General features: G+C 42.4%; 3 protein-coding genes across 8 annotated transcripts in view; all 3 read right to left on the bottom strand.

Annotated features, from left to right (window-relative positions):
- Positions 1 to 2,705, bottom strand: part of cita (citron rho-interacting serine/threonine kinase a) — a 36,980-nt gene extending 34,275 nt beyond the window's left edge. For all 5 annotated transcript variants that reach the window (XM_084039258.1, XM_084039260.1, XM_084039257.1 and 2 more), the window contains exons 1-5: positions 2,618 to 2,705; positions 2,215 to 2,334; positions 1,960 to 2,101; positions 1,323 to 1,498; positions 536 to 637 (exon numbers count right to left, since the gene is read on the bottom strand). In XM_084039258.1, the coding sequence (XP_083895384.1) occupies positions 536 to 637; positions 1,323 to 1,498; positions 1,960 to 2,101; positions 2,215 to 2,316 (522 nt within the window). In that variant the 5' untranslated portion in view covers positions 2,317 to 2,334; positions 2,618 to 2,705. The remainder of the gene's footprint in view (positions 1 to 535; positions 638 to 1,322; positions 1,499 to 1,959; positions 2,102 to 2,214; positions 2,335 to 2,617) is intronic.
- A 693-nt stretch (positions 2,706 to 3,398) lies between these two features.
- LOC311032584 (beta-crystallin B3-like) lies at positions 3,399 to 5,595 on the bottom strand. Its single transcript, XM_084039485.1, has 6 exons — positions 5,082 to 5,595; positions 4,676 to 4,757; positions 4,421 to 4,536; positions 4,182 to 4,314; positions 3,958 to 4,100; positions 3,399 to 3,852 (listed from the first exon to the last, which is right to left on the bottom strand). The coding sequence occupies exons 1-6, from the start codon at positions 5,525 to 5,527 to the stop codon at positions 3,558 to 3,560; spliced, it is 1,215 nt and encodes a 404-aa protein (XP_083895611.1). The 5' UTR covers positions 5,528 to 5,595; the 3' UTR covers positions 3,399 to 3,557.
- A 95-nt stretch (positions 5,596 to 5,690) lies between these two features.
- On the bottom strand, positions 5,691 to 24,445 carry tnks1bp1 (tankyrase 1 binding protein 1). 2 transcript variants are annotated; one of them, XM_084039464.1, is made up of 10 exons: positions 24,295 to 24,445; positions 21,252 to 22,283; positions 16,892 to 19,712; positions 9,472 to 9,578; positions 8,729 to 8,822; positions 8,372 to 8,516; positions 8,149 to 8,285; positions 7,879 to 8,066; positions 7,675 to 7,760; positions 5,691 to 6,582 (listed from the first exon to the last, which is right to left on the bottom strand). In XM_084039464.1, the coding sequence occupies exons 1-9, from the start codon at positions 24,384 to 24,386 to the stop codon at positions 7,685 to 7,687; spliced, it is 4,692 nt and encodes a 1,563-aa protein (XP_083895590.1). In that variant the 5' UTR covers positions 24,387 to 24,445; the 3' UTR covers positions 5,691 to 6,582; positions 7,675 to 7,684. The 2 variants fall into 2 exon arrangements, with proteins under 2 accessions (XP_083895590.1, XP_083895591.1); XM_084039465.1 differs by having other exon boundaries at positions 24,238 to 24,395.
- Positions 24,446 to 25,317: the final 872 nt, after the last annotated feature.

Genomic DNA, 25,317 nt, shown 5'->3' with positions numbered 1-25,317 from the left:
TTAAATACACGTTATTAAAGGATTCTGATTAAATATGCAATAATATTAAATAACAACTCATACAAAAGGGGACATTACAACTGCCTTTATAATGTATTACTGTGTAAGGAGACAACACCTGGAAAATAAGACTGTGGATATGAATTGAATATTGTAATACAAACACTTTTAAACAATATTGTGGTTGGTACTATTCTGTGTGAATTGAACCACTCAAGTTCCTTTCTTGGAATGGGAAAACACAAATATCTGCATTTAAAACAGCCGATTTTGTAAACAAGCTTAAGCTAGGAATCACAGTGACTTTCAGACCTAAATTACATCACAAAGGCCTATAAAGACCCAGGTTATAATTGTCTAACAAAGCCACAAAGTACTCCATAGTACATGATATTTCTTTGTCGTGTTAACTCCCCTTTGGCCTACGGCAGTTTGCAAAAGAAAACCTAAAAACATTCTTCTGACAAGAAGAAATATATGTAAATAATAATTTCAGTCCATTCTCGAGATCAGAAAAAAAAGCTTGCAGTCTCACCAGGTAGACTTGTTCTTTATCCTGAAAGGCGTAGAAAAGCTGCGGGATCCAGGGACTGCTGTTCATAGCCAATATCCTCCGCTCCTCCTCATGAAAAACCAGCTGACAACAATTAAAAAGGCATGCCATTAGCTTACATACATTATATAAATGCAGCAAAAGTCCTTAAAAAGTGTTATTGTTGAGTAATGTACGAGTCACATGAATTCACGGACCTTAATAGACATATTAAACATTTTGACACTAAGAATTCATGCCCTCCTTTCCTAGCTTCAGTTCATGTTTCTAGTTAGGTGAGAGTTACAAAGTGTGATGTTATTTAGTGAAATTATGAAAAGCAATCACAGTTGGTATGAACTAAACTTGTTTATACAAGTTGTTCATTATATAGCTCATTTCAGATAACCTCCTGTCACCACTGACTATTTTGACAAAGAATTATTCTATTAGTCACATGCCAGAGAGCACAGCTGTGAGACCCAAATGTACCCAGATTTTGTTATGTTGTATTCAACACGACAGCACCCTCTAGTGGGCCTTTTTCAGACTACGATTTTGGAACAACAAATATAGTGATGATTGCATGGAGGAAAGTGAAAAAATTCAAAACACATTTGCTTAAAACATTTTGAGTCCTAAAGATTCAGCTTTGTACACGTATTACTTCTAAATTAAGTCGGCCAATGGGCATTAACATGAACGAAAATGCAGCACAGCGAGCCAGTCTGGCTCTGAAGCATCTAAATAGAAATTTCACCAGAAGTACATGTGACATGTAGTTACTTACATTTTCTTTGGTGCGTAAAACTGTTTTGTCCATGATCTTTAGTGCACAGACATCCCCAGTGGCCTTCTCCCGGACTACTTGGACTTCGCCAAAGCGTCCACGACCCACCACTGCACGCAGTTCAAAGTCATAAGGACCAGGCTGCATGGCCCGCAGCTCTGACACTACTTCTGAAACTGTTTCACAAAAACACACAACGGTATTTCACCCATTGTTACTGATAAATTAAGTGAAACAACTTTTAGGATGTAACATTATACACATACTACATACATACATACACACGCCAATTCTACAAAGAAATACACAGTTACATACACATACATTTGATTTTTTTATAAAAAAATAAATTGTATCTGGCTGGCATTGAAAATCATACAAATATGTTTATGGTCTTCATTTACTAATTGTGAAATCTGGATTTTAGTGATCTCTTTTTGGATGTCACCTTTAAAAACTGAACAAGAAACAGAATAAAATATTATGGTCTTCAAAAACAACAACTCAAATGCCACAAATAGGCATCTTAAAAGCTGAACAAACTGATGCAATGCAGACTGTGTTAATTTGTGTGACTAGAAAATATTGGATAGGTTTAAAAAAAAAAAATCCAACACGTATAAAAATGTATGCTTACACTTATTGACAAAATTTGCCACATGCTGTATCTTCATGAGCTCTGGGGAGATGCACTCCTGGTACAGCAGCAGCAGAGCCTCCAGGAACTCTTCCCGACCTAAAGTGCATCCTCCCTGCTGCCCACAAAGGCTGACTCGGCCCTGCGGACAACACATAAACAGGGAAACGGAAGTCAGCTACTGATCCGGGTTGATACTGTACAAACTGTTAGGGCCTTATCTACAGTTAATGGCATCGGGGCATCTCACTTTACCTGAAATACTTGGTTGAGTCGCGAGCTGCGGCTTGTGATGGGGTCAGCAGAGGACGGCAGCATTTTCAGGCTTCCCTGACTCACGTATTTGAACTTCAACATGGCTTCCTAACAGATAACCTGAGCGAATAACATACAGTAGGTCGAAGTTAAACGAAGTACGTGAGTATATAAAGCACGTTAACTGGCCGTATGGCATCTACGGTGGTAGAATGAGGCTATAGAAAGGACCGTGGAAAAAACGGTGTCAAGAAATGTCAACAATGCTTCTCTTTAGCATGCTAAATGAACGTTAGCGTTTGCTAACGTCGCTAACAAACAAGGACGTTGACGCGACACGACGCAAATGTCGTTCAGTTATGTTTCCATAGACTAAACTGTAGACTGGTACGATAGTACTCACCAAACTGCCATGCGGGTAATTATAATTTAGTTGGTAATATACGCAGAAACATTGACATGCTAGAAGCACAATGTTTTCCTCAACGTTGTTTCCGGTCGACTTTCAAATTTTGCGCGTTCCCCGCCCACCTCGCGAGCCTGGTGAATAAAGGTGGCCTGTGATTGGATGACTGGAATTTGCTGGGCGGGTTTAGACGTTGTTGTTAACCAATGACTGATGTTTCAGGTATATCCCTGTTCAACACAAGGAAGACCCACGGAAAAAAGAAAAGACTCATGGATATGAATGTTTTTTTATTCGATACCTACATAAATGAGAATCATTTCATGCTGTAATTTTGTATGTGTATATGACTACCGTCTGTCTGTCTGTCTGTCTAATATGTAAGAACATTATATGACAATTATACATAAAATAGATAGATATTATATAATAAAGTCGAAGAAGAATTTGTAATTGACAGTTACAGGAACTGCAGATCTGAAATAGCATGTCGAATTGGTTTTATATTGTAGCCAATGAATCAGGCCTATTTGTTGTTCATTTATCATGACCTGCATGCAACCCATCACCTGATGCTTTCACACCACATTCGCCTTTTTCTAAAGCTAGGTGAAATTTAACAAACTTGTGGAAATCAATAAAAGATTAATAATAATAAAAAAGATGCATGCCTCACAAATATACACTCATTACAAAACTCTACATAAAACATGTTTCTAGTATTCATTTTTTCATAATAAATGACATGCAATAAATAGCAGAAAACCAAAATCAGGGCCAAAACCTTTATTTCCAACAGATGTACATGTTTCATTATTGTTACAGTTTTCCAAAATTGCCTGGTCAGATAGTCTATACTAACAGAGGGCATAGTAGAGAGACTGGGGACCGGCCAGCTGCCTTTAGCCTGTCCCAGTTGCTGTAGGAGGTGCTGGTGTTAAGGTTGGGGTTGTGTTTGGGATTTGGGGTTGGGAGCAGGGTTAGGATTGGGGTTGGGAGTAGGGTTGGGGTTGGGGTTGGGAGTGGGGTTGGGAGCAGGGTTAGGATTGGGAGGTGTAGGGGCAGGGGCAGGGGCAATATAGCACCCCCTCTTGTGCCACTGCATGTCCCGCACACGTCGGACGGACTGGATCTGAGGTGCAGTGGCTCCCCAATCATTCCAGTGTTTGAAATCTCCATGCTCAAACACAAACTGGCGCCCTCTGTAGCCTGGATACATGTATCCCACCCACCTTCGGAGGACAGAGAAAGAGTGTATTACATCTTTTTTTTTAAACAAAACAATTACATGTATATGTATGTAATATACATGTAATATTAAGCAGTTTGCAGCTTACGTTCCATGTATAGCCTTAGCACTGGCTACACGATCCTGGAAACCATGAGCCCACAGACTGGGGACATCATCATCAACAATCTCCATCTTTCTACCTTCAAAGCCGGCGTTCTCAAACAGGTGCAGCTTATGATCGGCACTGTCCTGGAGTTAGAAAAAGAACAATAGGTTCGATCATGTTTGACAGGAAGTTACATCTGCCTTTATTACACCGATAATACTGACCACTTTCAGAGGCCTGAATGAGCACAGGCTGTAGATACTCATGCAGTTGGTCCAGGTGCTCCAGCGAGGATACTCTCCTTTCTCCAGCACAAACTGCTCTCCTGCAAAACCTGGGCGCTCAAACCCCACCCAGCTGACGACATGGAGAATAAGCATTACAAATAGATGCACACATTAATCCTAAGCAAGGGAATGACCAGTGCAAATTTGATGAGACTCGATGAAACTGGATTACTTACGGTCCTGACTCTACAATGACTGAGCCAATCTTCTCCGTCTTCTCCAATGCATCTTTACATTCACCAGACAACTCCACTTTCTTTCCACGAAAGTTCTCATACTCAAAAACCGCCAACTGCAAGACAGATGGAGAGCTGGATGATGAGCAATTAGTCCCACTGCATGTTATTTCTGATTTATCTTAATCTCACTATGCTTATTTTTTACACATAATGTGTGAAGTCACCAGCAAAAGCTTTTGTTCAATTAGGTACCTTATATGTGGCTCCAGCCCCTCCTTGGCCCTTCTCTGCAGGCAGCTGGTCTGGGGTCCCCTGCTGGTCTGTCATTTTGCGTCTTCAAAGCACAGCAGTTACATTGTTCAATGCTTTAAACACTGACGCTAGATGGATTTCTACTCGTATGTTGTTGAAATTATAGAGGAAAATAGTGTTTACTGCACAAACAATTACATCAAACTGTTTTTATATATATAATTGTTGGTCACACTTTTACTTTATTTCTCATTAAAATCCCTGTTGTGTCTATTGCATATGTAAGAATAACACATTAACACACAAAATGCTACTTAAGAAGCAAGCATCTGGATGCAGACAGAAGAGGGGACAGCATGAGAGGGAAAGAGAAGTGCCCGTCGGAGAGAGGCATTTTTTTTTTTACCTGGATGGCTTGTGCTTCACTGCACCACGTACAAGGCACACTCTCCGTCTTTCCTTTTTCTTTTCTATCTGTGTCTGTGTGAGGGTGGGTGAGGGTGTGGAGGCCTGGCGAGCGGTCGGTTGAGGCCGGTGGGGGTATTTATGGTTTATTTCTGGCCACAGCAGCAAAAAGCCTGTTGATGCAGCAAGTCTGTCGCACCCATTGTGTCCGTCACACTGCTTCTCAATAGGCTTGCCCCTCTGTCCCTGGCACCAGGGGCAAACACTGCCCAACTCTGCCCATGCTGCCATCCTGCCCATGATCCTACAGTGGGCACATGCACTGACTGCCAGCCAAGAGAATGAACAGAGATCAGTCTCACTCAGCAGTATTGGCCCCACCCAGCTAATTTGCACTCCAGTTTCCCGTCTTCTGTCCGTTTCTTTACCATTCTTCTCACCCAGCATCCAAAAGGTGACCTATTAAGGTTGCTTACAATACATGAATGAGACTCTGTAAGAAATATTTCCAGGTTGTGTTTCAAACTGACCGATGAGCATGTCATTCTTTATGCTCCACTGTCACACACCTTGTGCAAGTTTCCCCATCAAAAACATGCACTCAAAAGCATTTCATAGAAAAAGTTTTAATAAAATTCCCACAATTTCCTCTTATCATACAGTGTGTTGATCATAAATGATTTCAGCATTGATGACATTCACTCTTAAACATTAAAAAGGTACATAAAAGCAGATAGAGCAGATGATTGCATTTATCTGGGTTTAAGATTTTGCAAAACACAATTCCTTATTCTGTTGTGGCATACTTAAAAATTTCCTCCTAGCTCACCGTTGATAGTCTGACCAGCTATTGGGCGGTTTAATAAAACACAGGAAGTGCATCTTTATCGTTCATCTTTTTGTGGACCTGAGAGAGACATTCATGATGTGACAAATAGAAAAATTCCCTCAGCCATGTTACTACAGTTAGGTAGTGGATTATTCTATAGCTAAGATGTGTTGTATGGATGTAAATTTGTCAGAAGTTTTGTTAAAGTGCTGATAGGTTTACTTGAGACGATCTGTGATTGGAAAGATGATATAAAAGGCATTTTGTACAATTTAAACTAAATACACACAAGGTGCAATCCATTATATATGTTCAGTATTTTATATACATGTGTGTGAAGGTAGATATCCTGCTGAAGGCCTAGTGTAGACAGGCCGTCACTATACCATGGAACGCATTCAAAGACAGTCCATGACTTTGCTCTAGAAAGAATCCATTGAGCCTCCGTACAGCAGTGAATAAAACATGAATTATTACTTGGCATTAAACACATCACAGTCCTGGCACATATTTCATTTACTAGCTATGAAAAGTTCTTGATGCATATCTCAGTAAAGGTCCAAAAATAAGGCACCCAAAGAGGAAAATGGAGCAATCGTGGCAATGTGTTTGTCAGCATCAGCAGATGAGATGGATTGATTTTTGCTGAACACCAGTGGCACGGTGTGTCTGCCTAAAGGGAACGAGAGGAAGACATGTTCAGGTAGGAGTTTTTAAATCACACACTAGGATGCATCGACTTTATGCAATATCATTTTTTTATCAAATGTCATTTGTTTGATGGGTTTATCTGGAAGTACTCTACACTGCTATGAGGGCATCATTTTAGCCTTGGTGGCACAAGTGGCACTGAAATCCACAACCCTGCTATGTCGACATGTCTTTGTTACTTACCGTGGCTGTACGTCAAGTTAAAAAATACAGCTGCAAGCAGCAATTCCAATAAACTGCATCAAGCAGAGCAAACTGCATTCAGGCTCAACACGGATGTGTTTATCCACTGTGCAACTGAGATCATGATTGGAGAAAGCTTTGCAGAGATATGGCCCACTTCCAGTTTTTGGCTTTGCTGTCAGTTTATTTAACAGTTGCATTAAATAAGTGTTCCTGACAGCGTTGCCGTAAAGTTCAAAGCATTCGCTTTCTGTTACTGCAAACCTATTCAGCTGTCTTATACTATGACTCACAAGCACATTAGTCCTTTTAAGTAATGCCTTCACTCCTACAGTAACTCAGGGTATAAGCCAAATGTCAAAATGTTCGTGCTCAGCGCTTAAGGCCCATATAATGTTCTACATATCGCAAGCAATTCCTGAATTGTGAAAGTCCTAATGTGCTTGTTATTAATACTACAATCAGAATTCTGTTGATATATAGGAAAGTCGATCTAAAAATGCTTTTTATACATATATAGTGACAACTGGTCCATTTTTGTATGAGAAGCTAAAAATGTGTATTTGACAAACTCTGGTAAAATTAGGAAAAATTAATTTCATACATACTTTTCATACATACTTTTTAGGTGTTACAAAAATGCAAAAACATCTAGTTTTTGCATTTTACAGGTCTTTAACTGACTCTAAAATGTTAACGAAAGAGCAGAACTTTACTTTATAAACTCTATAAACTCGTCTCATCTCATTGTCTACCGCTTATCTGGTGTTGGGTCGCAGGGAACTCTATAAACTCTCTTTTAAAATTGTATTATGTAGAAAATAATGTGTGTCTTTGGAATTTCAATCATCACCTCATCCATGTTGCTCACCTGCGTCCGACTAAGCCTCGCTGTCATACTGACTCAGGCGCTTCTTAGATTTCAGTTCTGTCAGCCAAGCGGGAGAGGTGACGGCACTGAATGAAACACACAATCACAAGTCAGAGGAGTGTCATGATTAAAACACATTCCAAACTTAGAAATAACAGATTCGTATATCTATCTGGAAGTGTGCTGTCATGCTCTTTTTCTCACCCTCCATCCGTTCCACCTATGGGTGGCAGCACTCGTGCAGCCCCGGCAAGATGAGTGGCAGAACGATGACGGGACAGCTGCGAGGGAGATGGTGCTACTTCCTCATTTTGACTTTCCACCTCTTCCCTTCTCTTGTTTTCTTCCGCTTCCTCTCCTCCTCCACCTTTTGTCTTTTTTTTTATCTGAGCCTTGTAGAGAACGTTAAGGACACTTTACTCAATGCCACCCATTTGTTACATATTATAAAAACTGGAAAATATAGTAACTTACAATTAAAGCTGCAGGGTTCAAACCAGGAAACATGGGGACTCTCTGAGAGCTGGGAGGAGGAGAACAGACTATCTTCGGTTTAGGCTGCTCCTCCTCGGAGTCTGAATCCCTTTGCTTGGAAGATGCCTTCTTTTCATCTAAAAGCATAGATATAACGGATAAGTCAGAACACCAAAATATGTCAGACTGCTTTTCCCCTGGAAATGATTGATGTTGTAGTAACCTGTTGAGTCTTGTGTCCTCCAGTCCTGGCTTTCGAGTTTACCCACACCTCCACGGAGCGAGCGGGACGGACGTGTTCGACTTCGCCTCTTCCCCAGATCTGCCTTGGATCTCTGTGCGCTGGTGTCGAGGAGAGGAGTGGAGCTCTGTGCACAGACACACACACAGAATCTAGCAAGCAATGAATAGAACACGCTGTATTCGCTGGAGATTCACCCGGCGTGCTGCACTTTCCCAGGTATGGAAGCATATTGATGACCAAACTACACAGTAATGGCTGTAGTGGATGCACAGGCATCAGCTGTCACCATTCACAAAGAGAGGAAGGGGGAATTATTATAAATAAAGAATCACCAACCTCAGGGAATGGAGCATGCTCAGGCTCTATGTGAAAATCAGTTTCATCAACATCTTCGGAGACTTCAGCAAGCTGGTTGAGGCTGGCCTTTAGACTGCAGAGAAACAAAGCTATTTAAAATGATGTGTGAGCACATAATGGCATGCATGGGAAAAGGCCATTGTTTAGATGCTTTCAGTTAAGGTTCGGTTCCATTTGCCACAAGGGGGCACAGGGAGCGCACGTATACTCTACATCACATTTCAGTGTGCAGCTACACTTGGTCATGCCATCACAGGATTTATGTTTGAAAAACAACATGCATGTCTCATTATGCTGAATTTAGAAAAGGTCATCGTTGCAAGGTTCAAATGGCACATAGATTTAAAGGAACAGAAAACAGAAAAGTTAGTTTGGCTTCACAGTCACATTGGGTTATTATTGGTTGCACTTCATCTTCCGCTGATGATACTAAGAAACCAGAGCTTAACTCAGCCCTCCAACCCTTAACTTCAGGCTTCTTACTTCAACGTCAGATAGCTACAGTTTTGGGCTTATATTTGCAGGTGTGATCAGTTTGATCACCTCAAACATGATGCCACACCTTCAGCACAAGACACAGGAAAAGACACTTAAACCTGTACAGTCCTGTCTGTCTGAGTATCAGAGTAGATGAAGGACATGAAGCTACAGAAAGTTTGTGTGTGTATGTGGGTGTGTATGTGGGTGTGTGTGTGTGTGTGTGTGTGCAACTTCTTTCCAACCTGTCAATATCAGACGTCTGTTCACGAGCCTCATTCTGCTGGTCTGACGCATTGTCTATGAAAGCGTCAGTGTCTCTACCATTGGTGCTATAACTGTTAAGCGGTGCCTGACACAGAGACAAAAAGACAAACATACAATTAAATTAGTAGTCGAACAAGAAAACATATACAACAGAACCAGAGAAAACACAGTGAGGCTTCCAGTTTATTAATAACACACTGGTATTGGATTGGTACTCAGTATCGGCAGATTACCAAAGCACAGGTAGCTGCTAGCCCAGGTATCGCTATCGGAGCTAAAGAAGTTGAATCTGTGTATCTTTTTAATATTTTGCTAAAATGAACTGAACAATTCCATGTTGAGCATGCAGATACCTACCAGTACAACTCTATCTCGCTATCTGTTAGATTTACTATTTTATCATACAAAAACCAAATGATGTAAATGTTCTTTTGTTCTGTAAAACTGCATATCAGAATTTCACATTGTGGAGCTGAGGCAGGGAGGAAATGGACTGTGTGCTGAGCCAAGATCGCTAACTACAGAGGGAGAGAGGACTGAGGACCAGCCAAGCATGCATCTTTTAATGAGCCGGTCACAGAGGTTGGGCTGTCCTCGCTAAACACCATGAACACAGGCATACACACCTATATGCCTACACACAGCAGACACATCAAACACACTCAGGCTGTCACGCCCACATGCTGGAATGCATGGGTGCACATGCACGCACATGCGCGCGCACACACACACGCACGCACACACACAAACAATAGCAACTATTGTGCACTTCCTCGCAAACATTCCTTTTGCTGTGTCACATTTGATCAAGGGGCACATCCCAGTGTTGTGGTATTGTCACCTGGATACAAAACAACACTTGAGTAAACACCTCCGTATGATTTCATATACATCTCATCTCCTTCATAAGTCAGGACTCACACAGCCATTTCATTTGAACAGTTCCTGTTAGCTGGCAACATCACAGCATGAATGAATAGGCTTCTAGTGATTTTCCTATAACCACAGACTGTGTTTATGTGCAGAGAAAAACAAAGCTGGTTCTAATCAGGACAAAGTCTACAGTGGTGGAGTTCCAGCACTGTGCATTCATCCTGAATCCCTCCAACCTATATTATATTTATTTACATTTATTTGCATGCGTGCAGAGGTGACTGAGGAGTCCCGTTAACATCCACAGTCTCAACGCATTACAGCGGATAGACAACTCACTCAACTTCATTTAAACAAAATAAATCCCCTATGGCAACCCATTAACACAGACTCAACAGCTGTCTGACACTATCTAAAAAAGGTTGCCTCCAACTGAAGCCTCAAATTTAACAAACAGGTGGGGATAACATCACTATGCTCTGGGATGATTAGGGCACACAACAGTCCATACAGTTTTTGGTCTAGTGATCAGATACCTTCCTTATTTTACAGGTATTGTAAGATCAAGTACCGACAGGAGATACGGATGTGTTAATAACTTCAACATAAAAAAGCCACGACTCCTAACTGCAATAAACCTGTCTATGTGTGAATGTGCCAGGACGGTATGCTCGGGAGGGTGGACGATGTGCAAGTCAAGACAGAGTGAGCTTTATTATAGTTTACCTCCAAAACATTTTTGTCACGGTCGATGGAATGTGTACGACCGCTTGTTGACTGTGTGGTGGAGAAGATAACATCTAAAGGTGTCACACGCACAACTAACCGAGACCCAAATCCAGAATAATAGGTGAAGATCATCAAATATAAAAAGATATAGCCTGTAGGTTGTTTTTGCCTTTTGGTCTTTGTGGCTCCTGTGCATCTAAACTCACATATAAATAGTAAATACACACACACTGATGCCAATAAGATATACAGCAAAGGATTATTATGAAGTAAAGCACATGTACTATTATGCTGTTTGGCAGCACACTTCCTGTTGACCTACAACAAAGCCCTACACTGAAACTATTTTATCATGAAGTCTATTATAATACTTGTGCTTCTTGACGCCTATTGACAGACCGTGACAACACAGTATTATAATATATAGATACCTGTGCACTGGGGTATAGTGTTCATACATACTAAAAATGAGTACTTAATTAGTCCTATTAATCAAAAGGATTATATAACAACGTAAAAACATAATAATGTTTGTCTTGAGCAAAATGTCATTGACATGTTTTCAGTAGGATCTATGTAATAGGCTCTAATGTAATGATAGAGGGGAACATGGCAATTTCAGCTGTGAAAAAGCTGTAAAATGGCAAGAGCCTTGACTAAATGTAATGATCTTGAACTAAAGCACGGACATAAACAGACATAAACAGCCATACTTGGTAAGTGTGCCACACTTTGTCATAGTCCTCTGCATTATCTCTGACACACACCACAGACACAGAGGGAAAGGGCATGCATGTACACTGATAATACACCGCATATGGACAACTATATCAGATAGCTGTGTCCTTCCTGAAACACTGCCGCTGCCTATAATGCGCTGCCTTTTCCACATTTGCATGGCTATCTGTTCACACATGGGTGGGGTAATATTAGACTAATGGGATACATAGAGCTGTGGTGCCAACTGTAAAAAACACCTAAACCTTTGGGTCTTAATTTGACACACACTGGCAGAAAAGGCTGCTATGTTCATCTATCTAATGTCAACTGAAATGATCTAGCCAAACCTTTAAAGGCTATTCATTTAAAATCGGATTGTCATTAACAATTCAATTGAATGGATGTGACCTGGATACGATAGAAAACACAACATTTTGGATCCTTAATTACTACATAAGCTCTTACAGAGCAGGTTTCTGTGGCTCTCCTCTGCAGAGTCTGCCGACTTCTGACGGAAGCGTGACGCATGGATCTCCTACTACGTCTAGCGAAGCTACGAAGCGGGGACATAGCTCTCTGAAACCTTCCTCCTGCCTCTCCACCTTCTTCTTCCTCCTCTTCCTCCTCCTGCTTCTCTTCAGCGGGGCCCCACACAAGCTCCAGGGCCCCTTGCAAGGAGCGCCGCACACTGCCCACCCAGCCCGCCACCTGCAGCTGGGCGGCCGACAGCTTCCCCCCAAAGTACTGCATGATTGAAAGCTCACGCGGCTGGTTGTCCAGACACCAGGGTCGCCATGGGAATTGGGTCACCAGAGAAACTGAGGTTGGGCTTTGTTGGAGATGAAGGGGCTGTGTGGTTGAGTCAGACAGCAGCGTCTCTGATCTGTCTTTCAGTTGTCATTTTCAGCAAGCAGAAGGTTTTGTAAAATATTGTATGAAAAGGTTTCTGATGTCATGCAAAATGGCGATATAGTCCATCTTTCATTGGAGCGGGATCCATCCTCTTTTTCTATGTTGTTATTGGTTCAGGTCAGACAGACTTCCTGGAACAGTCTGTGAAGAAGTAAATAGTCTGTCCAGCCATGTGTTTGCACTGTGACAACACTATTCCACTGCAGCATTCAGTATGATGGATGTGACATCATAAACACCAGCGTCCCCCCCAAAAAACCCAAATCAAATTATGATCCATTCAAAAACACATTGACAGAAGTCTATAAAATAGTATTAATGGGAGTAAAAAAAAAAGCTAGGATGCTTTTAGTCCTGCACACAACATAAGGATTACCTCTTTTCATGTGCACCCTCTCTATTGCTGACACTCCTTCTGCCACAGTCGGGTCTCTTTGCTTCTGTACCCACGTCCCAATTCACAACACAACTCCATTTTCCATAAAAAAAATTTAAAAAAAGGAAAAAAAGGAAAAGCAGCGTGGGAAATATCTGCCCCTCAAACAGCCAAAGCCAGGTACGGAGAGGCAGATCAGACCTCCATTCCAGAATAATTTCACAGAACGTCAAAACAAAGCGGAGGTCTGTGCTCGGATGTGGAAAATCCTGAGGGAAGGAAGGTGCAGCGGGCTGGGCCTTGGTGCTTTCTGCACCTCCCTCCGCTGCTCTCTCACCCTGAAGGTGAACGGTGCAGGTAACTGAAATAGTCGTGTCTTTGTGCGAGGAGTAAGCGGAGCCAACAGCAGAAAAACAGGAAGACTTTTTGGAAAGCACTGGATGACTGAGAGAATGGGCAGTGGACGTGAACTTTCTTGTCAGAGGTTTAGCCCATCCTCTTTTGAGTGTATGTGTGCCAGAAAGTATGTGGGCAAGGGGGGTGACTGACTCTCTCAAAACGGGGTGGAGAGATTGAGAAGAGAACAGGGAAAGAGGGACACCATGTATGGTCATTCTGACACCATGCCCCGTTGACCAGATCCAAATGAGGACATGATGACCACATAGCACCTCGGCTCTTCACGCTGTAAGATCTATCCATCCATCTGCCTGTCTGTCTTTTACTCAGTAGCCTGAATGAGAGCGCACGGTTCACTGCACAGCCGGCGTTTGCCCAGTAAACATTTTCCTCGTTCTGTCCTGTCAAAATAAAAGCTTTTCTTTGCCACACAAGTGTGTCTGCTGTGGAGGTTTTCTTGCAGCGTAACAAAGGTTACATTTTATTAATTGAACATTACTGTTAAGTGTTTTATCATAGCAGCGGAAGGTGCTCTACTTTCTGTGGCGCAGAAGAAGGAAGTGCAATATTTAAGAGCAGCAGCGCCACTCAGTGGTGAAAACAGGGCTTTACTCTCACAATCAATAGTGGCAATGTACAAGGCCTCCATTTATGGGTTTGTTTGTTTGCTGAAGCGTGCATGCAGGAAACAGAAACACAATATCTCAAAGACACACTCTCACACACGCACGCACGCACACACACACACACACACACACACACGGTTCAGGGTTCCAGAGTACAGTGTTTTCATTTACTCTTCAAAAATGTTGCATGTTCAAACAGGTGGTGAGCTGATCTGTCTTGACTGGCACGGCCCCGTCAGCTCTTCATTCACTCTGCCACCACCACTCCTCGCACCTTTCACCTTGAATTACTTTTTGTTCGCTGCATTGTCTCGTGTCACCTTAAAGTGTGTTCAAGTTTTGGACATCTGGTTGCATAATGTAAATGACCTTGCACTTCAAATTGCCTTTTTTATGTGCTGTTAGGCCGTAATTTCCCCTTTGGTGGCTAGCACTATTAAGGCTGCCTATTACACTCCCAGCTGATCAGGACTACTTCTTTCAGGCAGTAGTGCAACTTCAATGGGTCTTATGATATCTATTTCTCATAGATATGCACGTATACAATGGTGATTAGTGTCTAATCTGTAAGGATAAAATGGTCAAAGTCTCACATCTTTACAGATATAAAATGAACAAACTACACTTGGACACGAGCTACAAATGAGTGCCTGCAATATAAATAAGAAAGGTCATGAAAGGTATTTACTCTTCAGAAGCTGAAACATTTACTCCTCTCATGAAAACAGGATTAGACATTTATTAGCATATTTTTATATTTTATAGAAACAAATTAGCTAAAAGTTTATTTAATCAAAGATTTAACAAAGAAATTTAGCATTTTGAGGATATATTTTGCAATGTCTTTCATTATAAACACATTTTATTGAAAACGAATTGAGAAATTTAGAATGGGTTAAATAATCTGTCTAAATAAGAGTTAATTACCAGAGCCATTTTACCTGTTTCCCCATCGCCAATCTTTATACTAAGCTACACTAAGCTAAGCTAAGCAGCTGCTGGCTACAGTTTCCCAAAATGTCTAACTACACCTTAAAACACCTCATAAATCAAAGTACTTCATCACATTAATGCTGCCTGACATAAAACCTTTTTTTTTTTACAATGACCAAATATTAAAAAAGATGTAAAAGGCATAGATATGACCCAATCTCTGATGGATGACAAATCTATATTGTCTTATGGTACATACTGTCGTATTACCCACCCATAACTGTCTTACATTTCATTAGGCCACAGATCTTAAATCAAACACTTTACTAAAAGCGCTTTCAAATCATAATCATTCACCATGTGAGGGTGCTTTGGCTCAAAACTCTCTGTTACAAATAGTCTACATACTCAACATTGTAGTTTACTCAATGCTGATTTAATTAGCTCAGTAAATTGTGGTAATTGCAGCTAACTTTGCACTTTCCACCCTTCCTTTTCAGGCGGATAAATATAGTGATGGGAGAGGCTGGCTTACTGCATTACAACACCAGACATAGATCTAAAACTAAATAGGTGGAACCCTCTGTCAATGCAATTCATTGCCACAGCTGGTGAAAATAATCCAATACAAGCTGCCCATGTGAAACAATCCACCCTTCCTTCATGTGCTCATGCAATGTTTTCTCTTTTAAACTACTTTTGTTCAATAGACATATTCGTTGTGCACCAATAAAAGAAGCAGCAGACGGGACGGTTACAGAGGAAGTTGTGACCTTGCTTCTTTCTCACCGTCATAACCACACGTCTACTTTCTCTCTCTCTCTTCAGTGGAACATTGAGTGCACAAATTGACAATCACACATTCACAGCTATGTTTTTTTTTAAACGTCACACCTCTTAAGTCAACACTAAACTTACCCCAACACTCTTAGTATTTTTTTGGATTGTGAGAAATGATCTCTGATCACATGACACGTAGATTTCAGGTCATGCTTGTTTCAGTAGTCAATGTCACACCTACACACACACACACACACACACACACACACACACACACACACACACACCTACACACACACACACACACACACACACACACGCATGCAGGAACATATGTTCATAAGCTGTGACTGAAGCAAGTATAACAAGATGTTTTTCCTCGTACTACAGGAATGGTGTGGTTGCCAGTGAGGTGTGTGCGGCTGCCAGGCTGATATGATTCAGTGGTGAAATTACCACATACAGTCCTGCCTCTGTTCTCACATTTTCTGTGTCACTGAATCATTTTCCCTTTCATATAACTGGGCTGATGTTCACAACAATAAAATATATCAAGAATGGGTACAAAATACAGATGCACAGATCTGACTTGTTCAGTCCTGATACCGATAGTGATACCTGGGCTTTAGATGGATACCGAGTGCCAATAATACCAGTGTTTAATTAATTAGCCGTATGTCTCACCGTGTGGGAGTGACTGGGATCATTCATTTATGTGTAAGGCAACAACATGTTTTCCTTACTTTGTATGGCAAAATGTAACAAACAAATAGACATACATTTACTGAATTGATATTTATAAAAGCAAACATGACAAGCAAGGGTGAAATGCCTACAAACAGCTGACATGTTTGTCACCTGCGTGCTGCTGACCCATGACTGAATACGCACCCGTGTACTTAGACATGAACATAAAATGAAATAGATCTGCTCATTATAACCGATTCCCAATCCAGCTATTTGATTTAGTATCGGCCTGATATTCAATATCAGTATCAGGTGCAGCTCTAGTACAAATCAAGATCAATTCCAACCAAACTTAGTATTTACCTCCTGCTCGTCTTCTTCTTCCACTTCACCTTCCATTGCCTCCTCCTCTTCCTCCCTCTGCGTCTCCTTCTCCTCTTTCCTCTCTATGGAGATGAGCTGTTCCTCCTCTTCCCCTGGATTTTCCTGAAATAATGTAGGCTCTGGCCTATATGGTTTTTCCACCTGTTCTGGCACTTTGTTTTCCCAAGGACTGAGATCCAGGGGCGCCGGCACTTCAACGTCCTCGCTATCCACACAGACACCTGACCAACTCTGGGTGGGCTGACTCGTTTGTACTTTAGGCTGCGAGCCCCATCTCTTCGGTTTGACCGAAAAGTCGTCAAAATCCACCTTCGCCGCAGGCGCTCTGACGGAGAAGTCATCATAAACGACGTCACCGTCACTCTCTCTGGGCCGACGGGTTTTTGCTATGGGGGAATATGGCGATTCTGACTTCTGAAGCACATCTTCAGAGTCAAAACTGATTAAATGTGACTCTCGTTTGTCCACCGCACTCTTACGTTCGCTCCTCTGTCTCTCTTCCTCCATTCTGAGCTTTTCTTCCAGTTCTTGTTCTCGCTTTCTGTCCATTTCCTCTTGCATCTTTCTCTCGAGCTCCTCCACTCTCTCTTTCTCCATCTGCCTCTCCTCTTCCCTTCTTTTCTCCTCTCTCTGTCGTCTCATTTTCTCGATCTCTTCATCTTTTTCTTTCTGCTCTTCCAGCCTCCTTCGCCTCTCCCTTTCTCTTTCCTTTGCCTCCTCTCTTAATCTTCCTTCCTCCTGCTCCTCTTGTCTGAGTCTCTCTTCTTTCTGCCTCGCCCTCTCCCTGTCCTCCTCTTTCTGTCTTTGCCACATCAACTCCAACTCTCTCTCTCTCTCTTCTTCTCCACTCAGACTGTCTGTCCTTTTCACCCACTCTTTTTCCCACTGCTCCTCTCTTTGTTTCTCTTTGTTCATTTCCTTTTCTCTAAGTTTCCCCTCCAATCTGAGTTCCTCGCGGTCGTGAATCGATCTCTCCTCCTCGCTCAGCCTCCATCTTTCTCTCCCCTCCCTCAGCATCTCCTCTTTCTGTCTCGCCCTGTCCCTGTCCTCCTCTTTCTGCGTCTGCCACATTAACTCCATTTCTTTCTCTCGTTCCTTCTCCTTGTCTTCTCTTCTCAGCTTCTCCGTCTCGTTCACCCACTCTCTTTCCCACTCCTCCTCTCTTTGTTTCTCTTTATTAATTTTCTTCTCCTTCAGCCTCTGTCTTTCTCGTTCTTCCCTCAGTCTCTGCTCTCTTCTCTCCTCCTCCTTCAATCTTTCTTTCTCTCTCTCCTCCTGATCTTGTTTAAGTCTCTCCTCTTTCTGCTTCGCCCTCTCTCTTTCCTCTTCTCTCTGTCTCTGCCACATCAACTCCATCTCTTCTTCTCTCAGCCTTTCCCGCTGTCTCTCCTCTTCTTTCAATCTTTCTCTCTCCATTTCCTCCTCCTTCAGCCTCTGTCTCTCTCTTTCTTCCCTCAGTCTCTGCTCTCTTCTCTCCTCCTCCCTCAATCTTTCTTTCTCCCTCTCCTCCTGATCTTGTTTAAGTCTCTCCTCTTTCTGCTTCGCCCTCTCTCTTTCCTCTTCTCTCTGTCTCTGCCACATCAACTCCATCTGTCTTTTCCTCTCCATCTCTTCTTCTCTCAGCCTTTCCTGCTGTCTCTCCTCTTCTTTCAGTCTTTCTCTCCACATTTCCTCCTCCTTCAGCCTCTGTCTCTCTCTTTCTTCCCTCAGTCTCTGCTCTTTCCGCTCCTCCTCCTTCAATCTCTCTTTTTCCCTCTCCTCCTGATCTTGTTTGAGTCTCTCCTCTTTCTGCTTCGCCCTCTCTCTTTCCTCCATCAACTCCATCTGTCTTTTCTTCTCCATCTCTTTTTCTCTCAGCCTTTCCCGCTTTCTCTCCTCTTCTTTCAATCTGTCTCTCTCCAATTCCTCCTTCCTCTGTCTCTCCATTTCCTCCTCCTTCAGCCTCTGTCTCTCTCTTTCTTCCCTCAGTCTCTGCTCTTTCCTCTCCTCCTCCTTCAATCTCTCTTTTTCCCTCTCCTCCTGATCTTGTTTAAGTCTCTCCTCTTTCTGCTTCGCCCTCTCTCTTTCCTCCATCAACTCCATCTGTCTTTTCTTCTCCATCTCTTTTTCTCTCAGCCTTTCACGCTTTCTCTCCTCTTCTTTCAATCTTTCTCTCTCCAGTTCCTCCTCATTCTGCCTCTCCCTCTCCCTTTTCTCCTCTTCTCTCTGCCTTGCCTTTTCCTTCTCCCTTTCTTCTTGTTTTCGCTTCCACTCCTCTTCCAACTTGAGCTTTGCCTGTTCGTGCTCCTCTGCTCTCCGTCTTTTTTCAAATTCCAGATGTTTCAGTCGTTCCTCGTCTTGGACCTCATCATCACCATCCTTCTTGTGAAGACCACCTACTCTTCTGTAGACAGGCAATGAAACAGGGATATCCTCCTCAGCTTCATCCTCAGAAGCCTCCTCTTCTTCTTCACTGGAATCAGACGCTGAGCCCAGGATCAAGGGAGGCCCACCATCATCTCTCTCCACGACACCAAAGCGAACGGAGCGCCGTTTGACATCGTCCCTCCTGGGAGCAGAGTCTAGCTCATCAGTAGATGAGCTGCGATCACCCTCTGATGTCTCTCTCGAGCTTTCCGACGACTTAGCTTCAGTAAGAGCACCTTTAGATGTTTCCATTGGGGTCTCTGCGGGTTGTTGAGCAGGTGACACTTTCGACAGAGGATCCACTGCCTGACTGGATGATGGCCTGGTTGCAGGAGGTTCAACGGGCAGCGTTTTAGGTGTTTTCTCTGCCGAAGGAGCAGTTGCTGGCTCAAAGCTGCAGAGGAGATAACAGTAATTTAAGAAAATGAGATCATATTATCCTGCTTCAAATCAAGTATGCACAGATTGGTGGCTGTGTTTGGTGATGGCTGTGAGCTGTCATTTCAATACAGCCAAACACATTTTACATATTCTCTCATGATTGTATGCTAAATACAAAGCTTCAGCCAGCAGCCATTTAGCTTAGCATAAAGACTGGAAACTGGGGGAAATAGCTTGTGTGATCATGTCCAAACGTAAAGAAATCTGGCCTCCTACACCATTAAAGCTCAGTTATTTGCATTCTTTATATTTGTGTTTGTTTAATCTAGATAAACATGTGTAAAAATTACACCTTATGGTTTTACTGGGAGTTATATGCTGAAACTAGGTCTCCTTGGCATGGAGCTGTGACTTCCTGGAATCTTGTCATCGCAGTGAGGTTGCCAGGTGACCAGCAGAGCCTCCAGACACAATGTATTTATTAAGCTTTAGAAACTTTGGACAGAGCCAGACTAGATGTTCCTTTATGTCAAGCAAAGCTAATCACCTGCTTTCTCCAGCGTTATTTATTCTGTCCAGACATGAGAGTGTGGCATCAATCCTCTAGTCTAACTAGATGAACTGCATTAGCACATCACAAAAAATGTCTTAAAAATTCAATTCAACAAAATTCACATTCGGTCACTTGCCTTTAGTCGTATCTAGCAATCCAGATATTTCATTTAACTTGCCAGGTTTTGAGACATTCATTTCTGAAAGCAGTTTTGTTCCTCTGGACCATCGACAGAACTTACAGTGAACATTTTTCATGGGAACTATTTCTTTGGGACAATGAACTTCCAACTGTTGACCGTGACATTTCTCTATAAACCAGCGATGACATGTTGCTGCTGAATTTATTTGAATGGAATTTCCAATGCTGCAAAACAAATTCAATTCTATTTGCATCTATTGTAACGTAGGAACAGAGGCAAAAGCACATCTCGTATCTGAGTGGCGTAATACTGGAGGGAAACTGAGAAAATGGGTGCACCAAACACACTCTTTACTCTTTACTCTGTACTCGTATAGTAGATTGGACATCTAATCTCAATATTCACCCTTTGAGGTGGCCTGGTTTGCACTCTTATCTGGACTCAGGATATAAATCTGACCACAATCATGATATTACGTTATTCATTTACCACACTGCTACTGATGTCCACACGCAGCACAGATTAAGGAATAGAAGACAGTGCTGGTGACACTCAAATGCTAAACCGTTCTAGATTTGCAATCATCTCTCCAAGGAACCAGAACAAAAAATGATCCACTCTGCAGTTCTGTGTGAATCCTATATGCATCAATGATAATACAAAAAGGAATACCCGAGCAGAAGGATACATTACAAGGAGACGTGACATTAAGTGTACGTGTAAATGTCATAAAAAGACTTTGGATCTGTTGCATGCATCTGTTCAGAAATGATTAATCTGAGAAGAATGTTTCCTCATGCTCATGTCTTAACACATCACCCGACACAAACAGCACAGATTAAAGGAAGTGGGCTCACCTCTTAGAGCGAGTTCGGGGTGCAACAGAAGGCTTCTTCTCAGTCTTCGGGACTTCAGGGATAACTTCTGTGGCCCAGTTTTTGATTCTCTCCTTCACACCCTTTACACCTTCTGTACCATTGATGATTTCTGGCTCCTCTCTCTTGGTCATGACCTCTGGCCTCGATTTCGAGTCAAACAGGAGACTGATTCTGCGTTTTATACTGCCTCCTCCGCTGTAATTCTCCTCCGGTGTGCCTTCATCACACTCTCTGTTTGACGGCTCTGATGCTGCGTGGCTGGGCTCCGGATCTGAAGACTCCGGCTTGTCAGCATCATCTTTGGTACTTGGTGTAGCGGTTGTTACGGGTGGCTGGGGGGGCAGCGACAGGCCGGCTGACTCAAACTTCGAGGTGAGCTCCATGGACAGTCGGTTCCTTTTGCTGCCCCATCGATATGCTGGACTGTCTGTCGAGGACATGTCACCACCTGATTCCTCAACATTTTCAACGACAGAAGTCTGAGTGTCGCCTTGCTTCTTTTTGCCATCTATCTGTGCATAGTTTACTACATCCGTGGATGCCTTGTGGTTTGCTTGGATGACATCATCTCTCTGGATTGGCTCTGATTTGGGTGTCTCTCTGGGTGGAGCAGTTTGTGAGGCTGGATCTGATTTTCCTACGCTAGAATCAAGAGTATCCGGTCTGTGTGAACTTGCTTTGCTTTCCTTGGTTGCTTTTGGTCGATCTTTGGGGAGCGCACTTACAGGGCCAGGTTTGGAATCTGAGGGGGTGGTTTGTTTTGGAGCTTTCTGAGCGGGGGAGGGCACAGTTGGTTTGGGGACACCTGTGGCCTTAGACTTTCCAGTTTGCTGTGTTGTTGTCTTTGAGGTCCCAGTAACAACCTTTGGGGCATGGATGGAGCGAATGGTGGTGTTCTTCTGCAGAGAGAAAGGCTTGGGAGCGAGCCGAGGTTTGGGAGCCAGAGTTGGCTTGGGGTTAGAGGTGCCACCAGTCTGAGAAACCTCAATGGCGCCCTCCATAACTGAGCCGCTGAAAGAGGGAGGAGATTAGGTGTTTACATAAGATAAAAACGACATATTTACATTGAAAATACATGATCTCGTTCAGCCAAGACACGGACAGTTGAGGGCTGGATGAGTCTTGTTTGTCTGGATTACAGACATGTACAGACACTCTCTAGAAAAAGAAAAACCTATCAATCACACTGAACAAAAGACCAGCACATATGACAAGTCTTTCTCCTTTTTTTCCTCCTTCTTTTTCATTGGCTTTGTTTTTAAATAATAACAAAACTGTTGACAATTAATGGGCTCAAACATTTAAATGGCCAGTTTCTTCCACATGCTGAAGACCTGACCTGTCAGGCACTGCCACTTTTCCATAAAAGTTACGGTGATATTTGTTATTTTGCAAATGATCTCTGAAGATTCAAAGGGTATCTAAATATACAGAGAGAAGTCATACATAGGGAAGCTAAAATACAAGTCCCTGTGTTGTCCAATCGGTCACCAAATATTTCTATATACCCTGGACTACATTTTATAGTTTTGTTATATTTAACTGACGAGAAGTCTTGAAAATGATGGGCTTACTTTGAAATAGATAGATAGATAGATAGATAGATAGATAGATAGATAGATAGATAGATAGATAGATAGATAGATAGATAGATAGATGGATAGATAGATAGATAGATAGATAGATAGATAGATAGATAGATAGATAGATAGATAGATGGATAGTGTGTAATATTACACTGTTATATAAAATGGGATTTTGACAGCAGCAACAAAGTGAGCTGCCATATCATTTTGTCACACTCGATCTTCAAAACCACTACATAAGAATGAAAACAGGCTGACGGGAGAAGACGTGTTGTCAGGGAGTGAAGAAGCCCTGATGAGTCATCATCACACACAGATCAATACGGTCTGCAGAAATCACACAATCACACCAGATCCACCAATAGAACTGAAACCACTGACAGATCAACAGCTTCCATGTACACACCGTGTTAAAAAAGATAACAGTAACTTAATAATTGTTACACACAAAAAAAGGCAGCCATTGTGTGTCATCTGGTTTGACCTGTAATACATTCGCACAAACCGGTAACTCCACGCCCTACAGTTTAATTCTGTGCATCCCTCAGTGTTTGTCAGCAAAATGCTCACTGTGTCACCCTCACACGCACCTGTGCACTTAGGTATTTTATCTTTTACCTTTCTATCTTTTATCCGTACTTATCTTTTTGTTGCTCAAAGACCCTGCACATAAACGCTGTGTCCTGTTTCTTCCCGCTTTCCCCCTCTTCCTTTTTATACAGTTGAATTCCTGAGACGTAAACACTGTCTCGCAGATAAAGCTGCAGCTGATGGATGATTTCAGTTATTTATTTAGGCCACATTCATTCACGGAGTCTGTGAAAAAACCCTCCTCCTGCAGCAGCACTACTTCGCTCGTGGGATTTTTTAGTTGTTTTTGGTTTCTTTATCTTTGTTTGCCTTTAGCCCCTGCTGCCCTCGCGCCAAGGCTTTCGTTTTCATGTCCACCGTATTATTTACTTCTTGGAGTGAAAAAGCACGTAGTTTGGGATGAGTCCGGGCCGTCCCGAGAAAAAACGTCGCGACGTAAATGAGTTGTAGTGATACATTACAAGTAACGTACACGCGTCTCATTACCGGTGGTTAATACGTTACTCATTAACGCGTCACAACCGTGGACTGCCAGTCGTTGAACCAGCAGTGTGTCCCTTGAAACTGGACAAAACAAACAAGAGGCAGATAAACGTTTGATTCAAGCTAGGCTGTCTGTCGTGTGAACGACTCTTTGGCAGGGCATACGTTACCCCAAACATTTACAAAGACAGGAAAAAGTATTAAAGACTGTGCACCTGCTCTTAACACCAGCTTTCTGACCCCCCCACCACCACAGGTCGAGATGTTTAACCGGCAGTTAGTTTAGCCGTAGAGCGCGTTTTTACCTTTTGTCGTCACGCAGTCATACAGGTGGAGGAAAGAAGGAAGCGGGAAGAAGTTACAAAAGAAAAACTGTTCCTCGGGTTTCCGCGATCGTCTCTCCCGCTGAGCTGTTGTCAGAGTGTGTTTTTTCTTCTTCTTCTCTCCAAGTCATTCACACTGACAAGACGTCAGGCTGCTCCTGCACCCAGCAGCAGACACTCCCTCGGCCCGCCTCGGGTCCACGCTGCTCCGGGCGTCAAGTTACGCGCCAGGGGAACGCGATCAAACCGGAAGTGAGTTTGTTTCAATTAAAAAATAAAGGCGCAAAAAAAGAGAGGAGTCTGTCTCCAGTGTGTGCCTCGTTACAATGAAAGTGCCCCGAACGGACACACTCATTTCAGTTTATACGCAGCCACAGCTGTTCTGATAAGCAAATTAAAGAATGTATTATAGGGTCTCAAAGTGCAATCTGTAAATTCATGTGTTGAAACTATATTCAAAATATATCAGAGAGAGCAGTGTCCAATGTGAAACTGTTTAACTTGAAGTGGGAATGTCTTTAACTGACCAGGTAATATCTGCAAAAAATATGATGGGAATGTTGTTGTGGAAATATCATTATGATTAAGTGACCTTGCTTTACTGTGGACATTTTGACACCACACATGTACTTTAAATGCTTTGAATGCCGGTAGATTGAGTTAATGTAGTCTACTGTCTAGAAGGCCTATACCACTTTCCCCCCAGCCAAAACAGTGTATCAGTGTTGTAATTTCACTGCAACTGAACAATTGGAACAGGGATTGAAAAATGATCACTGGGCTCCAGGGATTATGATTTTTATTGAGAGCTAATCCAATGCTAAAGTACAGAAAAATAAACTTAATGAATGACTCCATGAGTTTAAATGAAAGCAGACCTGTACATCCGTAGTGTTACAGAAGCCTCTCTTGTTTTGATCGTTCGAACCGGAAGTTCCCTGTAAACTCATGGTAGCTTGACGGAAGTACGCTATTCAATGGACTGGATTTACAGGTTCTCCTGACTTGGATGACAAGCTACTTTAAACCAAGTTAAAAAAGATTTGGACTCACGCAGCTCTG

Source organism: Eutrigla gurnardus, assembly GCF_963514095.1.
Source record: "Eutrigla gurnardus genome assembly, chromosome: 2".
NCBI lineage: Eukaryota > Metazoa > Chordata > Actinopteri > Perciformes > Triglidae > Eutrigla > Eutrigla gurnardus.
This window is presented reverse-complemented; position numbering and strand designations above follow the sequence as displayed.

Excerpts from the sequence above, each read along its gene's own strand:
- LOC311032584 (XM_084039485.1), bottom strand. The coding sequence starts at position 5,527 with ATGCTGGGTGAGAAGAATGGTAAAGAAACGGACAGAAGACGGGAAACT. Across the intron at positions 4,537-4,675 it reads GGGCTGGAGCCACATATAAG|TTGGCGGTTTTTGAGTATGA; the intron begins GTACCTAATTGA and ends TCTGTCTTGCAG. Across the intron at positions 3,853-3,957 it reads GCTAAGGCTATACATGGAAC|GTGGGTGGGATACATGTATC; the intron begins GTAAGCTGCAAA and ends TGTCCTCCGAAG.
- tnks1bp1 (XM_084039464.1), bottom strand. The coding sequence starts at position 24,386 with ATGACTTGGAGAGAAGAAGAAGAAAAAACACACTCTGACAACAGCTCA. Across the intron at positions 22,284-24,294 it reads CGAGGAACAGTTTTTCTTTT|CGGCTCAGTTATGGAGGGCG; the intron begins GTAACTTCTTCC and ends TCCCTCTTTCAG. Across the intron at positions 8,067-8,148 it reads TGAACCCTGCAGCTTTAATT|GCTCAGATAAAAAAAAAGAC; the intron begins GTAAGTTACTAT and ends GTTCTCTACAAG.